This window comes from Coloeus monedula, assembly GCF_965178545.1.
Source record: "Coloeus monedula genome assembly, chromosome: 3".
NCBI lineage: Eukaryota > Metazoa > Chordata > Aves > Passeriformes > Corvidae > Coloeus > Coloeus monedula.
Window position 1 is genome coordinate 87,178,854 of NC_138783.1, and position 15,217 is coordinate 87,194,070.

At 38.2% G+C, this 15,217-nt stretch overlaps 1 protein-coding gene across 1 annotated transcript in view; it reads right to left on the reverse strand.

Moving 5' to 3' along the window:
• The window catches only part of GABRG3 (gamma-aminobutyric acid type A receptor subunit gamma3), a gene marked incomplete at both ends in the record, with an annotated part of 302,814 nt that extends 287,876 nt beyond the window's left edge, over window positions 1-14,938 (reverse strand). The window contains 2 exons of the mRNA XM_082278418.1: window positions 11,555-11,703; window positions 14,886-14,938. Coding sequence (XP_082134544.1) covers window positions 11,555-11,703; window positions 14,886-14,938 — 202 coding nt within the window. The remainder of the gene's footprint in view (window positions 1-11,554; window positions 11,704-14,885) is intronic.
• Window positions 14,939-15,217: the final 279 nt, after the last annotated feature.

The window sequence follows — 15,217 nt, forward strand, 5'->3', positions numbered from 1 at the left end:
TTAAAGATGATAACCATTCTCTCCAATTCATTAAGTAACTTACTTAATATAACTAATTAATAAGCTACTTAATATAACATACTTCTTGACTGCATACGGTCAGAACATCCAGGATTATTTAAGGTCATGGTTTCACACTGTCTGAAGTACTGGCTGATAAACTCAGATCTCCCCTTCAGCAAAAGAAAATGTGAATTCAGCTGAACAAGCTCAGCTGATTAAAGCAATTCTAATTGTACCCAGCTAATAACTAAATAGGAGTCTAGCAGCTTCTGGTAATGAGTTGCCTCAAAATGCAGTAATAAATGTCATTACACAGGAATTGGTAATAGCGAGGAACTACAGCTAGCTCTTCCACCAGAATAGCATACATGGAATAAAGAGCTCTTATCTTTACAGGGTTTGTGCACATGTCTAGCTGGAAGTTCAAGGCTAAGGCGTTCTGGTGAACATTAATGGCACTAGACTAAACTATGCAAATTGACAATGCAGTTGAATCTTGGCAGGACCAGGGACAAAATTCAGGACCAGAAAATGGTGTTTGAAATCTGGTTTTGTTTAATCATTGTAGCCAAGTATATAAATAGAATATGCGGTGATAATTTTTCCTGAATGTGCTGGACCAAATTCTCTTACAGTGTAAAAAAATATTATGCATTGCTTATTAATGCTAAAGAGAATTTTATCTTACTCTTAAAAAAATAGAGTAAAAGTCTAACCTTGAAACAGAACACTAAACAACAGTCACTTCTTCTATCAGATGCTCCCAGTGAAATTCAAATTGAAAATAAATAATTTTAAAAATACAGGTAAGCTATTATACTTGTACAAATAATAATAATAAAAAAGAATTGAAAGTTTCTTTGAATTATTTTATTTTCCTAGGAAGAGGTAGAAAATACAATTGTAATTTCATTGTATGATAAATATGTGTTCAGGTTTTAAAAGAAAAGATAGAAGAGTATAGTTCTTGTTGCATGTGGTCTTTCATGGATATAAACACACACAAACATACAAAGGATCATCAGGTATAAATTTTAAATTTGTTATCATACGTTTTTAATTCAAAATACCAATTCAAAAGATTTTAAGACTATTTCCTCTAAATGCATTATGAAAAAGGAAATAACTGAGTCTTAAAGTTATTGTGTCTTATTAGAAAGAACTCACTCTAAATAAATAAACTGAGTTTCATGGAAAGACGTAAATAGCTACAGTATCAGGAAGGTTGGACCAGATGACCCACGGTGTTCCCTTCCAACCATTCTTCAATTTCAATGCCTGCTCAGGTTTTTTGTATACTGCATGCATTTGTGAACACTCCGTTCATGAAGGAATTCAAGCCACACATGGAGTTGTCGAGCTGCAGATGGAGCTTTTTTTCTTTCATTACAAAAGTCCTCACAGTGTTGTTGACAGAACAACAGAAATGTTAATACCTCACTAAAAGCTGACTATAAGATTAAAAATAGATACTCAGCTTCAGTACTGTTTTGATATTAGCATAAACCCAAGATATTTCTAAAGAGCTGTCAGAAACTTAGAAAAATTACTGGCAGAACCATGTGTATACAACATGCAAGAGAGCAATTAAAGGTTGTCAACAAATGTACCAGCCTTCTCAAAGTTCTCTGAATTATTACCTAATATATGGTAGTAACTTTCCCTAAAAGACAATGTCAGAACATCATGTGTAAGCAGTGTTACACTGCTACACAGTGCTACCTAAGGTAAGATAGCTGCTTATCACAGTCATTTGATCTTCAAACGTTCTGGTTTTATTCAAGGAGGGGATTTACAAAACCAATTAAAACGTTTTTAAACAAAACTAAGGCCATCTGATCCAAATGCCCTGCTTTGAGACAGACAGAGTTTATATTCCAGTCAGCTTTGTAACTATCACATTGCAAAGACACTACCAACAAGTAGTGCCTACAAACTTCAGACAGTTCAAAACTTTTGGCCACGGGAGTCAGGAGCTCAACACTGCCTGCAAAGCTCACTTACAAAGACAGGGGAACACCTAGACAGTTAGGGCAAAGCTTTGCCGGCACAATGAGACACAGAAACAGCTAGAATAATGCCCTCATCCTAAATACACATTCAGGACAACTATAGGATTCATCTAGTCCAGATTTATGGATTTACACTGGTGAAAAAAAGGGTACCTGAGTTTGAATCCATTTTAATCGTGGATTAAAATCCATTAAGATGTTACTGTTGGACATATGTGAGTTGATTGTGTGTATAAAAAGCTCAGCAGAAGTCAGGACAATTTTAAAAGACCCTTGAGTAAATCAAAAGAGGGAAGGTTATACAATTTCATGTCATGTAGGGAAAAAAATCTGAAAAAAGTTCCTGTTATTTTATTATGCTTATTTACTACTCTAAATTATCCTGTCCTTTTAAAATATTTCTTAATTTTTGATAGATCTCCACTATTCAGAACTGATGCTTATTTAATGAATGAAAACACTTTTCTTCCTTCAGCTTCCTCCACATTTGAAGTCAGTCCAAACAGCACTAATGTTCCTGCACAAATCATAAATATTTAGAAATATTTTTTAAATTTTAATCTTGAGAAATATTTTTTACAAGCTCAATTAAACAGAGTATATCTTACTGAGCTCTCATATATTTTAAAATAAAATTATTTTTTGCCGAGAGTTAATCTTTCTTACATTGTTCTACCAACTCCCAGGTTTATTCTGGTTTTACCCAACACAAGAGTGGTAAAAAATGTTATAGATCAATACATACACATTTAGAGAAGCAAAGTAACTAGAACCAGATTTTTAGAAGGCACATAACCACATTAAAAACACAATATGATCTCTGTTCCGGAACTACACAGCCATTTGAATTTGGCCCAAATTTCACAAGACTTCTGAACAAGATTGGCTCTGCAGTAATGAGATTTTTTTTTTTTATATTGTTCTAAAATTATATTCTACATTCTTTCATTACCACATAAATTGTTATTTTTAAATCGGGACAAAGCTGTAATAAATCATTACACAGTTATTGGTAACTGTAATAATAGTGATTATAGTGTTAATTTTTACTTTGCATTAGTGATAATGACTATTCCTATTTTCCTACATGACCTTATAGGCAACATTTATTTACCTAGATATTCCTATTAAAAAAAAAATATGCTAAACCATCTCCATTTAACAACAAATTACCACATTTGAAGAAAGACCTGGTAACAGGAAGTGTTATGTCACCATCCCTGAAGGTTTTTAAAAGATGAGTGGATGTGGCACTTAAGGACATGCTTTATTGGTGGATTTAGCAGTGTTAGGTTAAGGGCTGGACTCAAAAATTTAAGAATATTTTCCAACCTAAATTATTCGATGATTCTCGTCTATGATGCTATGAAGATATCAGTGAAGAAAATTAAGAACCCTCATTCTTCCTGCATGGAAGAGAATGAACTTGAAAATAGACAGATGTCAAAGCCCTCCACTTGCTACAGACACAGAAACTCTGACAGAAATGTCATCCCTATGTTTTAGGTTCAAACTACCAAAACAGAACTGCAAATGAAAATCAAAAGAAAGAAAGTTTGGATTAAAGCAGTACCAGGATGAGAACACAGTCCTCTGAAAACAGTATTTTTCCCCATGCTGGGTTTGGTTGTCACTTCGTCCAGGAGTGTGAATGACAGTGTGCACATAAATGGACTCCCTCAATTAACTACAAATCACTTTTATTCATTTCTCACCATCACTATCAATCAATCTTCAGTACTTTCATCCTTCATTTACCATTCCCTAATGCACAAGCTGTAATTTTTCCAGTATTATGTTGTAGAATGAAAACTCTAGATCTTAATGGCTAGGCTTGTTTTTCAATCAAACCCTACAGTTTCAATTTTTGTTTTACTTATATTCATCAGTGGGGAGAGTTCCTGTGGGATATCATAAGACTGAACAATAATAGAATTTGTTTCTGCAAAGTCTAGCAAGCTAGCAAACAAGGTCTGGATGAACAATAACGGTCATAAGAAAACTATACAGATGCAGAAATGAGCAACAATATTTAAAATAATATGTGCAGAACATAATATGTCCCCGTTTAAAGATGACAGAACAATTAGTTTGTGCCATGACCTCAAAATGGCAACTGTAACACTGAAGATCTTTGCAGTTTACAAATACTTGCTAAGAAACCTCTTTAATGCCAGCATAGTCTGGGTAATCTGAGAAGGAAGGGGAGAGAAGAAAAGGATTTTCTTATGTAATTCGTACCTCAGGCTTTCCCTGACTCTTACCTAACTTTCAACTCAGTGGCATCCAGAAAGTTTGTATGCTATACTCCCAAGATCCTCTCAGACTAAAAAATATGATTGTGAAGCTATAGAAAAAAAGAGAGAATAAGAACTAGCAACTTCTATATTTAGTTTTGTGTGTGACAGTTAAGACTAAGTTTGGCAAACATTAACTGTCAACCAAATTTTCCTACCTACAATGCTATTCAAGAAAAATATTCTATCTCTGTATGTATCAAGCCATTTCAGAAAAAAATCACTGTCAGGAAATAAAACTCTAAATAAAAGTTATCTGTGTACATTAATTATTTACATTCACAAAGAGAAGGTTGTATTTTAAGGGAGCTTGCTGTTCAGTAACTGGGTAAAAGGCCTCTTCCTCCAACACACAAGAAGTGCTTTTTTTCAACCCAACAGACTGCACACAAGACATAAATATTGCAAAGATACAAGTGGCTTCTTAGAAATTACACAAAGGAGCATTTTATGTATGCAAAGAACTGTATTACCTGGGATAAATTATTGGCAGTAAATTATGGGCTAAATTCAGAAAAACAGTGTTTGAATACTAAAATATTTCTATACATTGAAGTACTGGAAATTTTAAATTAAAGTGTTGCTTTCCAGTGTTTGATTTAAATCAAGTGATCTAAACAAACAACAACAACAAAAAAGGAATGAAAAAGGAAAATAACCAAAACTCTTAAATAATTGGAAAAATGAAGCTGGGTTGCTTGGTGTTTTTTGAGATTTTTAAGCAGAAACATTAAATTGGAGGCCTTCAGGCTCATTGCATTGGACTAAAATTTCACTACTTATACTTTCAGTATGACACATTAAAATTTTACCTGGGAAAAGGATGAATAAAAAGTAGGATGTTTCCCCTGAGGGTTGAAAAGCTGTGAACCAAAGCAGGTCAGATAGCCAAGTCAGAAATTCCCCTGTACTCAGTCCATGGTTAAGTGATTAGAAGAGCAGAATTCAGGCATGAAGAAAGCTCATTGTCAAGATCCTGTCCTAATCAGAGCTGCTCCCACGCTAGATTTTGAAGGAGTCTATGTTTAATGCACTGGACCAGCACCAAACAAAGACTTTGTGCAAACAACCTATTTGTTTATGTAATCTTTCAAAACTCAAACGTATCACAAACATCTCAAATGGGCATTTTGGAGTGTTCATAGAGTAGTTTACCCCTAACTTGCAACATGTCCAACGCTGCAAAAGAAAGGATCAGTTCCTGAAAACGGTAGAGAATTAGAACTCCTGCAGAATCAGAAGAAATCCCTTCTATCGTTCCACCTAGAACAGAGATCATTCTCATTTTCATTGAACAGCAACCCTTTCCTCAGGAATATTCCTCTTCTTGAGGATTTCTAGTTAGATGGCTAAATCAGAACAAAAGTCTCTGAAATGAAGACAATCCACTTCTACCCCACCAAAAAAGAAGAAAAAGAGAAGTATCAGTGAGAACAATGAAAGCAGTCCTGTCTTTTAAGTTATGATTTTTTATTCACTTTATTCAGCCCTGTTTCCTAACTAGGTCTCAGCCACAGCACTCTGTGTCCTCAACAACAGGTTATTCAAGTTTATTCTTTCATATAAATCTAAATTAGACTAATCTCTACAATCTTCTGCAGTGCCCAGTACTACAGAAGTTGGATCCAGGACTATGGCTTTCCCCTCTGGAGTGCTGCTGTCATACAAACAGAATTTACCCCATCTCTCCTTCCCATGTGCTCTACCTTTACACACAAGTTGGCTTTCCAAGTACAACTATCTATGATCAATCCTGAAGCAATGAATGTCTATCTCACTACTTTATGTTAAAATATGCCTGACACTGTCTTGCAGGCCAGCACAAAAAAGACTTACAGCAGAAAGTAATAATTTGACCTTGCATGACACCTCACAGCTTTCTACGATCTGGAAAATATTTTGATCTGTCAGGCAATATGCAACCCTCTGTCACCACATATGGGGAAACCTAGCTGGAGTTAATTTAAAGAGGATCAGGTGTGGCAATCAGCAGCTGGCAAAAATAACTTGATAGCCTCTGTGGTAATCACCTGTGGTGCACTTCAGGGTTCCTTTCTTTGTGGCATGGTAGGAAAGCAGGTCAGACAGGAGAAAGGTTGTGATACTGCTTCAGAACTCAAGATTTTCAATAGAATTGCTCCTGGAAAAGGGCACATCCTTTAAAGGCAACAGAGTTGTCCCCTATCAACCAACAGATTTGCTCCTTGTATACACTGAGAAACTGGTTAAATTAGTTACAGAGAAAACTTCTAACTGCTTTAAAAGAGAACTGCTGTTATTGCTCCCAAGCAGCACAGTAAAGCACATCAGACAGAGCTTATCCTTCTGTGCTTGCTGATTCAAATGAGCCCATCTATTTGTACCAGCTACACTTCCACAAGCCTACTCAGGGTAGTGAGAGCTGCACAGCAGTTTCTGAGATTGCTCTAATCTTCAGAAATATGGCTTATGGTTACAAAGATACTGGAGGAGTAAAGAAAACCAGAATGACTCTCAGGACAACTAGAACTGGTGGAGTCAGGATATTAAATATTCCAAAGTGAATTTATTTGAGGTTATAAATACATAATAAATACAGATGACCACCAGAGGCTGCAGGGATCAAATAATTTTAGAGGATCCAAGAGGAAACCATGAGTTACTGCAAAGTAATTGGGAAAAAAAAAAAAGAAGAAGGAATGAAAAGCAGACATTAGTGTTGAAAACACCTCAGAACACAGACTGGAGAAGTTTTCTTCAGTATATACAGTTCAGAGGCTCCCTTAATGTAACAAGACATTTGACAAACAGAGGATGCAAACATGCAGTACAAATTGCCTTACTACACTGCCATTCGAAGCCTAATCTAGGGTGAGACATTTTCCGTCCCACTACTAATGGCACATTTCAGAAACCTCTCACATACTAACTTTTTGATGGGTAAGGTAACTTTCACAATGAAAGAAAAAGATAGCATATTAGTTTCCACACATAAGCTCCCTCAGGGAATGTGACTGGCAAACCTTCCACTTTGTTACAAATTTTCTGTCTAAGACAAATTATATTCCATATGAAGTTGAAATTGAAACCATGTAGGGTTCTGAAGGTAGCTTTTCTTTTCCAGAACTTTGCTGTGGTCTAAGCTGTCCATTAAGGAAGGTGAGAGGGAAGATTTCTTTAAAGTAAACTGACTTTGAAAGAAGTATGTTTTGCCATTTGGCATTTAATTTAACTGTGTCTTGCTTCATTGTTGGATTTTCTTTTGATTGTTTGGTGGGTTTTTTGTTGTGATGTAAATTTTAGACCTGCCAATCAAAAAAAAAAAAAAAAAAAAAGAGCAATTTCAAAAATCTGGTTTATCACTAGAACATAAATGAAACTGAGATTTTCTAGCTGCAAATATCATCATTCTATTCTGTGCCCTGTTGGTTTTCCTAATATTTCTTTTTTCATTGTATTAATGAAGAGGAAGTAAAATTTCAGGGCCAGAACATGGTCCTACTAAATGTCAGGATTTAAATCAATGTGACATGAGGGGGGGAAAAAGCACATTTGCAGGGTAGCAAGTCTTACTGCACATAGAAAATGATGCATATCCATTGAACAGGTCTTCACTTCAAAGCACTTTGAAACAAAACAAGAACACCTGCCTATGGAAGAGATGTTAAGACCTTCATAGTTCTGAACTGGTTTACTTTTTGCTAGGATTGGCAACTTTCATACCACGCAACAGACCTGAGTATCTCAGATCTATAATTGTAGCTGGTAAAAAAATAGGTGAAAAGATGCTTTACATCATAAAACACTTTTCTTTTTGATCTAATCAGTACACTGTTATTAGCTGTTCAGTATGAAGTGCTTTCTTTTCTTTCTTTTTTTTTTTCAATTCAAAAAGGCGTGTATTTTTTGTGGTATAATGGAAACTTTCCAGATGCCACCAATAAAATAAAAACCCTCAAAAGCCATTATATTTATGGAGACAAGAACTCTGCCAAGTGTGTGGCCACAGGGGATGCAGTCAGGCATTCCCCTGCTGGTAGAACACTGCTTTGTTTCCAAAGATCAAAGGCCCCTTTTACTGATACAGGTCCTGTTAAGGTATCACTTTGCTAATAGCTTTCACAGGTTAAATGTTTTGCCTAATATTTAGGTTGTTCAATCCACTCTTTAAAAATACTGGCTTGGAACCTTGCAGGTGATGCCTGAACTGCTGAGTGTAGATTGTGCATATGATCTGAGCAACAGTTATTTACATGGAAGTTGAGGCCAAGTGTAGGCCAGGATAAGGAAAAAAAAATAAGAAGTCCTAGCTTTGCATCCCAGCAGTGACCCACACACTCTTTACAATGGTTTAGATGTGCTTGGGTGACAGAGGAGGAAAGAGGGTAGCTAAGTGCTCACAGTTTACTGATGGCTGTACTGCTGGCCTGGAGGAGACGTGATTGCTGAAGAAGTGAGTGCCCACAGAATGGCAAAAGGGCACTCAGAATATGCCTGTACCAGGTAGGACTGATATATACCTGAGCTAAACAAAATATCATTGCCCTGAGAAAGATGAAAAACCACAGAGAAGTCACTGCCTGTGCCAGCATGCACTTCAGTATGTTTTATTTGCCACAGTCTTCTCCTTCTCTCCATGATTTTTGGTTGCAAAAGTGTCTTCCCAAGTGATCTAAAACCTGCTATCCTAACCTTTGAAAGTGCAAAGTATTTTCTAGGCCTTTCTGAATGCATTCAGAACAAAGACCATTTCCTCAGGACAATTGCTAAAGCTGTTAGAAATTGTGGATTTGCGATAAAGGATTCAAAAACTGCGTGAAGAGTAGTGTGACATGAAATTATGAGTGTCCCTGTCCTGTGGGTCAGAGAATTTGCTTCCCAGCAGTACCACGCAAACATAAAGGCCCTAGTGAGTAGGTGACTGTATATTAGTCCTGGATTTAACCCTCATTACTAGCTGAACTTCTGCTTGATTCTGAGAATTACTTCTCACTTCTTCTACTGGTTCATTCCGTGCTTCCTCAATTTCCAAAACATGCATTTTCTCATTGTATGCTCTACGTTACCTGGTTCATTACCTTTTTTTCCTGGTGCTCTAGCTGGTATGTATTATGTATTATGCTTTAATGTATTTGTATTAATACTGAGACCTTCAGGGCAGGAAGACTGCTCTGTTGCCAGAACATATCAACCACCCTGTTTGGAGGATAACCAACTCCCAGACAGAAAGGAAGATGTGCCTGTGTGTGGGGCACCAGCCAGCAATTGAGGGAAGCTATATGTAATGCCTGATTCTCTAGCATTCCCCTTGTGTTCTCCTTGCCAAATGTGACAGCTCCTCAACTTCAAAAGGGCAATGTTATTTATCTGCATCAAAGGTAGGAGAGGTGCAAAGAGGGACCAGGGACCGAAGCAGAGATGAACTAACTTCTGTAGCATTTGAACAACGCTCAGTTCAAGTTCTGAAATAGCCAGATTGTTATCAAAGAGAAAAATGGCCTAGGACCAAGACGCTTGATAGAAATAGATGTAGTTGAGAACTGTAAAATCTGTTTGATATATGAGGAGCTGTGTAATTTGACTCCTTTCTCTAAAACAGGATTTGTGAAATGTTGTGGAGAGACAAAAGGAATTATTTTGATAACAATGACTTCCCAGTGATGTAAGAGATGTCTGACCTGTACTGATTTTATGGCAACTGACATGGGGACTCTGAATGATTATTTTGCCCCACATAAGCATAATGTAATTCACTCTGCCTTAAGTCCATGATCTGAGGACACAGTGTTCAAAATAAATAAAAAAATTTGTCTGAGACTGTCTTCCAGATGTTGATATGGGTGGTAAAGTGCATTAAAGCACTTCTCCATCAGATATTAAAGATAGATAAGTCCAGTATGACAATCTAAGTAGAGAGAGATAATTGTCACTTTCTGACAAAAACAGACACATCTATCAAATATGATCTTTGTAAATACTATGGAAAATCAAAGTAATAGCTATGAAAAAGAACCAAACAGCAATTTTCTTTAATACCACAGGATAGGCTTTTTTTCTGCAACTGTTGCATTATTGTGTAGCTATGAGACACTAATAATTGTAATGACAAATACATACAGATGGCTCTTACTTCCCTCTAAACTGATCCAAGGACTGAACTAGGATCACCTAGAAAGTGTATGAACACACATGCCATTAGAAAACAATAGTTTCACTTACAGTCTTACTTAGGAATTCTCCCTCTAACCTCTGCAAATATTTAGGAAAAGCAAATTATATTAAGTGATTTTTTTTTTTAGTATTACCAATTCTCAGTTCATTTTGAAGCACATGCAAGGTACAGTAAATATAAATGAAAAATTCTCTCTGATTTCTGTCATATAAACTTCCTGTGAACAAACTGAGCAGCAGTTGTGCTACAGCCATTATGTTCTAGGGGTGCAAACCAGGAAAAAAGGGTGTAACTAAAATAAGTGGAGCATTAAAAACAAAAAACAAAACCAACAAAAAAAATCCCCAACAGAAACAAAACAAACCAACACACACCAAAAAAAAAAACAAAAAAACCCAAAAAAAACCAACCCAAACAAAAACCCTTCACAACTGGTTTGAAACCTCATTACACAAATTAGAACAAAAAAAAAAAATAGCTCAAGGTATCTTGATATGCAGGTATCTACTGGCTCTTTTCTAAATTTTATACTCATATGTAGTAGTACTTCACTTCGATTCTATAAGATTTCTTTTGGAGATGTCTGCTGGTTTGTGAAAGATCATCTCTGGAGTTGCCCTATACACAGGCAAATCCTGGTGCCTTCTTCTCAGCATTAAGGAACATAACTTTCATGATCATATTTTGAAGAAAAGAGGTGCACACTCTTCTCTTGCTGTGTCCTACTTTTTGTTTTTAATATGCTGAGGGTTTTTTCTCTTCTCAGAGTGTGAGATTTTCAGCATGGACTGGATGACAAAAGATAAGTATGTTCCTTCCTCTGCCAAAGATCTGCTGCACGCTTAACAACTAGCCCTTCCATATCCCTACACAAACTCTGTACAAACAAACCAGATTTTAGGACCCTAAGCTACGGCCAGATTTCCTCATGAGAATTAGCATTTTTAAAATACTGACTTGGAAATTAACTTCAGCCAATAAAACTTAATCTCCACTTTCCCAGATATTTGTGCACACTTCCAGAATATAGCAACATGTCTTCTCTGCACCCGCAGAAGCATATCCTCACTTGTGCAGAAAGAAGTACTTACTTCCAATATCTGGCCGCAGCTTTTTGTCATACTCTCTCAACAGCTTGTTTAGTATGAGAGTCACATCTGTGTCCTGTGTTTTTGGAGCTAAAACCCATTTTTGGTTAGTTGTTCCATCTTCATATTCATCCTCTTCAACCTTTGTAGAGCTGCAAAACAAATGAAACAAATAGATGTTATTATACATAATTAAAATATGACATTCTGCATAAAGCTCCACACTCATCTGAAGAAGTTTCAGTTATATCCCCTGGCTTTGAATCTACTCAGCCTTAGGCTGGTTTTGCAACAGGATGTTCCCATCAACAATTGTTGAGTATCTGTGGATAGGTCATGATTGACAATTGTTTAGAAATTGTCTTCTGAAAGTCTCCTCAAAAAGTTATACTCTAGGAGATAATGTAGCTAACAGAGTAGTATTTTATAGCCTGTATTTTAATGAACCTATTCTGACTAGTTTACAATATACTTTTACAAGGAGCGAACATCTGCAGTATTATTTTATTAATACATCAAGACAACTGATTCATCTCTTGCACAAAGGCTAATAAGAGTATTAAAAATTCAGATCTGTTAATGCTTCCTGATCATTTTATCCTATTAATAAATTATTATATTCTCAGTGCCTGAATTTCAGAGTTTAATGTATTATGAGGCTTAGAATTAAGGGCTCACTCCTTAAATTTGAGATGGATTATCACAAGCACACAAATACAAACACAAAATTAATCTGAATTTCCCTGCAGCTTTAATAACTTTTTTTAAAAAACAGTACTACACCAAGAGTTGAAACTTATTTTCTTTATAGGTGGATTATGTTTCTTTTAAGGGTATATTAATACAAAGGTGGTGAAACTACAGTTTGGCCAGAAAACACAGCTAGAGCTATTTTCACATAAGACTAATTTCATTTGTGCAGCTTTTTGTGCACAGACTTTAAAATGTTGATTTGAAGATGTATCTTTTGGTATCTTAGAAACCAAATCTCTTTGATGCCTCTCACAGGAGAAAATCTATGACTGAGATGAAGTTATCAGGAGAAAAGATAACCTCAGTAGTGGAACCTATGGCAGGAATCATGTGTTGTTTCAACCTGCAATTGCCATGGGGATATGATGTCACTTTGCAACATTTTTACATAAATGTCAGTAATTATGTGAGGCACAAAGCAGTGGAGGATGAGAGGCACCAGCCTTGCTTGTTCACAGGATGTGCTACACACATCAGTGCAACTTTCTTTCTCTCCTTCTCCTTTTCTCCATAATGACACAAGTGTCTTTTAAAATACCTCAGATATCTAGAAGACTTGATAGACACTCTATGTGAACATAAAAAAAAACTGATACAAATATAAAAATTTCATCATAGAGCATCGTCAACTCTCACATTGCTCAAAGACCACTATTTGAGAATTTAATGAACTTTAAACCGAAACTGCTCTACAGCCAATACATCCCTAAGGATTAACCATGAATCTCTTAACACGACCTCACAATTTGCAATTGCTCTAGGCACAATTTCTATATAAAAATAATTTTTAAAACTAGACCCTGAGGATTTTCTACAGAGAACTCATATAACTGAGTTGTAAAAGCAGAGAAAACTTAGACGAAGTTTTGAATAGACAACCACTACTTCTCTGTTATTGAGCTGTATTTTCTAAAAACTTTTTTTATATATATAATTCACCCAATGAGCATTAAAAAAACTCAAGAGGATTTTGGGAGGTTTTTTTTTTCATCAGATTCATGACAAGCCCTGTGTTTTAATACTGCTGTTGCAGAACCATTCTCAAAGGAGGCATCATCTCCAAACATACATGGTTGCTATTTCCGAGCTGAAACTCTGCAGTGGTGCTGAATTGCTGATAGCAAAGAAGGACAAATCATATGTCTTTTTCTGCTGCAGCCACCACAACTTTACCACCTGTAAATGAGAACTGAGTTCAGGTAGTATCATGATTCCCATTTCAGGGAGATGCTGCTTTAAATAAGTCACTAACAAGAGTCTAACTAAGGACTGGCAGACCTTTTAGATCCCCTCACTCTAGCAGCTTCTTTCCTAGAAAATACCTCCAAATCATTTAAATCCCTACCTATCTTCTAGATAAAGACTGGAGGTGGGAGAGGTTTCACAGTGGATCAGACTAATACACTAGACACATATTTTTCAAGCTTTTTTTTTGCTTTCTTCCTTAGGAAGTTATTATTTAACTTCCATTGCTTGCCTCTACACAGTTAATCTCCTTCAAGGTACTTGAGGTTGCACTTTTCATCTGTAACCCTATTGGTGACTGCTAATTCCTATCATATTCCTGCAGTCCAGAGAAACAACTACAGAATGATGGCAAGCCAGTCTTAAACTGGGAAGGAAGAAAGGCACACACCTTCCCCCAACTCTTCACGGGCCACTAGTTTTGATTCTGCAAGGAGACAGAGAAGAGACTGTGCATAAAATGCAAGGGAAGAAATCTAGAAAACTCTGAGAGGTTGTCAGGAAAGGGTGTATTTCCTGCAATAGGTGTATTCCACACTTGCTGTGGAGGCTGGCATTAAGCATTCTCTAGCTCCTGCGGGGATTTAGGAGATAGACACCACTCAGGTGTGGGGCAGGCTGCCATGGAGGGGAGTGGAAGGTCTCTGAGCATGCCTGTAGCCTGGTTGGTGGTGGTTCCTACAGGGGGGAGCTGAGCTGACCCCTTTGCCTGGTTTATGCAGTGAAGGTGTACGATAGACTCAGACAACCAAAAAGGACCGAAGTCCAAAAGGTCAGGGCTGAAGCTGCCGGCTGTGCCTCTCTGGCCTCTTAAGAGTGGATACCTGAGCCCCACCGGGGAGACCCTTCCCGGCCCTGAGGCGGGGACCAGGGGTTCACGCATCCCGCGACTCACCCTGTCCCTCCTCACGCCGGCCCCGCCCGCGGAGCCCCCGGGGGTGGCGCGGAGGGAAGCCGGGGCCACCAGGGGAGCCCGGGCAGCTCCAGTCGCCGTCCCACCTGGTACCGGCAGCCGCCGGAGGGCGAAACTTTCTGCCGGGCCGGCTCAGGGACAGGGCCCTCGCGGGCGACCTCCGGCTTCACGCGGGGCCGGGAAGGGACAGCAGCGGTGCCACCGCCCCGGGCGCACCGCGAAGCCAGGCGGGTCCCGGGATGGGAGCGGGGTAAACCGTGTTTGGGAATAGAGCCCCGGCACAGCTCGGGAGAGATGGGGAGAGCCGGCTGTTCTTCCTGGGTGCCGAATATTGTGCAAACTCCAGCAAACGGGACTTCAGCCGTCCAGCCCCAGTGCAGAGAGGAGAGGGGCTGGAGGGAGGCGAGGGGAGCGCAGACTTACCAGGCGTGGAACACTGAGAGGAGGAAGAAAACCGGCAGGAGCTTAGTGGACATGGTCCGGACAGCGCTGGCCAGGTGAGAGGTGCGGCAGGATGAAGGAAACGTTGCAGAATGTTCACATGGAAGGGAGAATGAGGCAGTGAGGTGAAGGTCTAAGCCTCTCCTCCTCCGTATTCTCAGCTTTATACCCTGAAGAAAACACTCTCTTCCACAACGCCCCGAGAAGGGAGGGGGGAGGCGAGAGTGAAAAGAAAAAAAAAGAAGAAGCGGGACGAGGGGAAAATCCCCAGCAGAGAGGCTGCCAAGGCCAGGTATAAATCAGGCTCCGCGGGC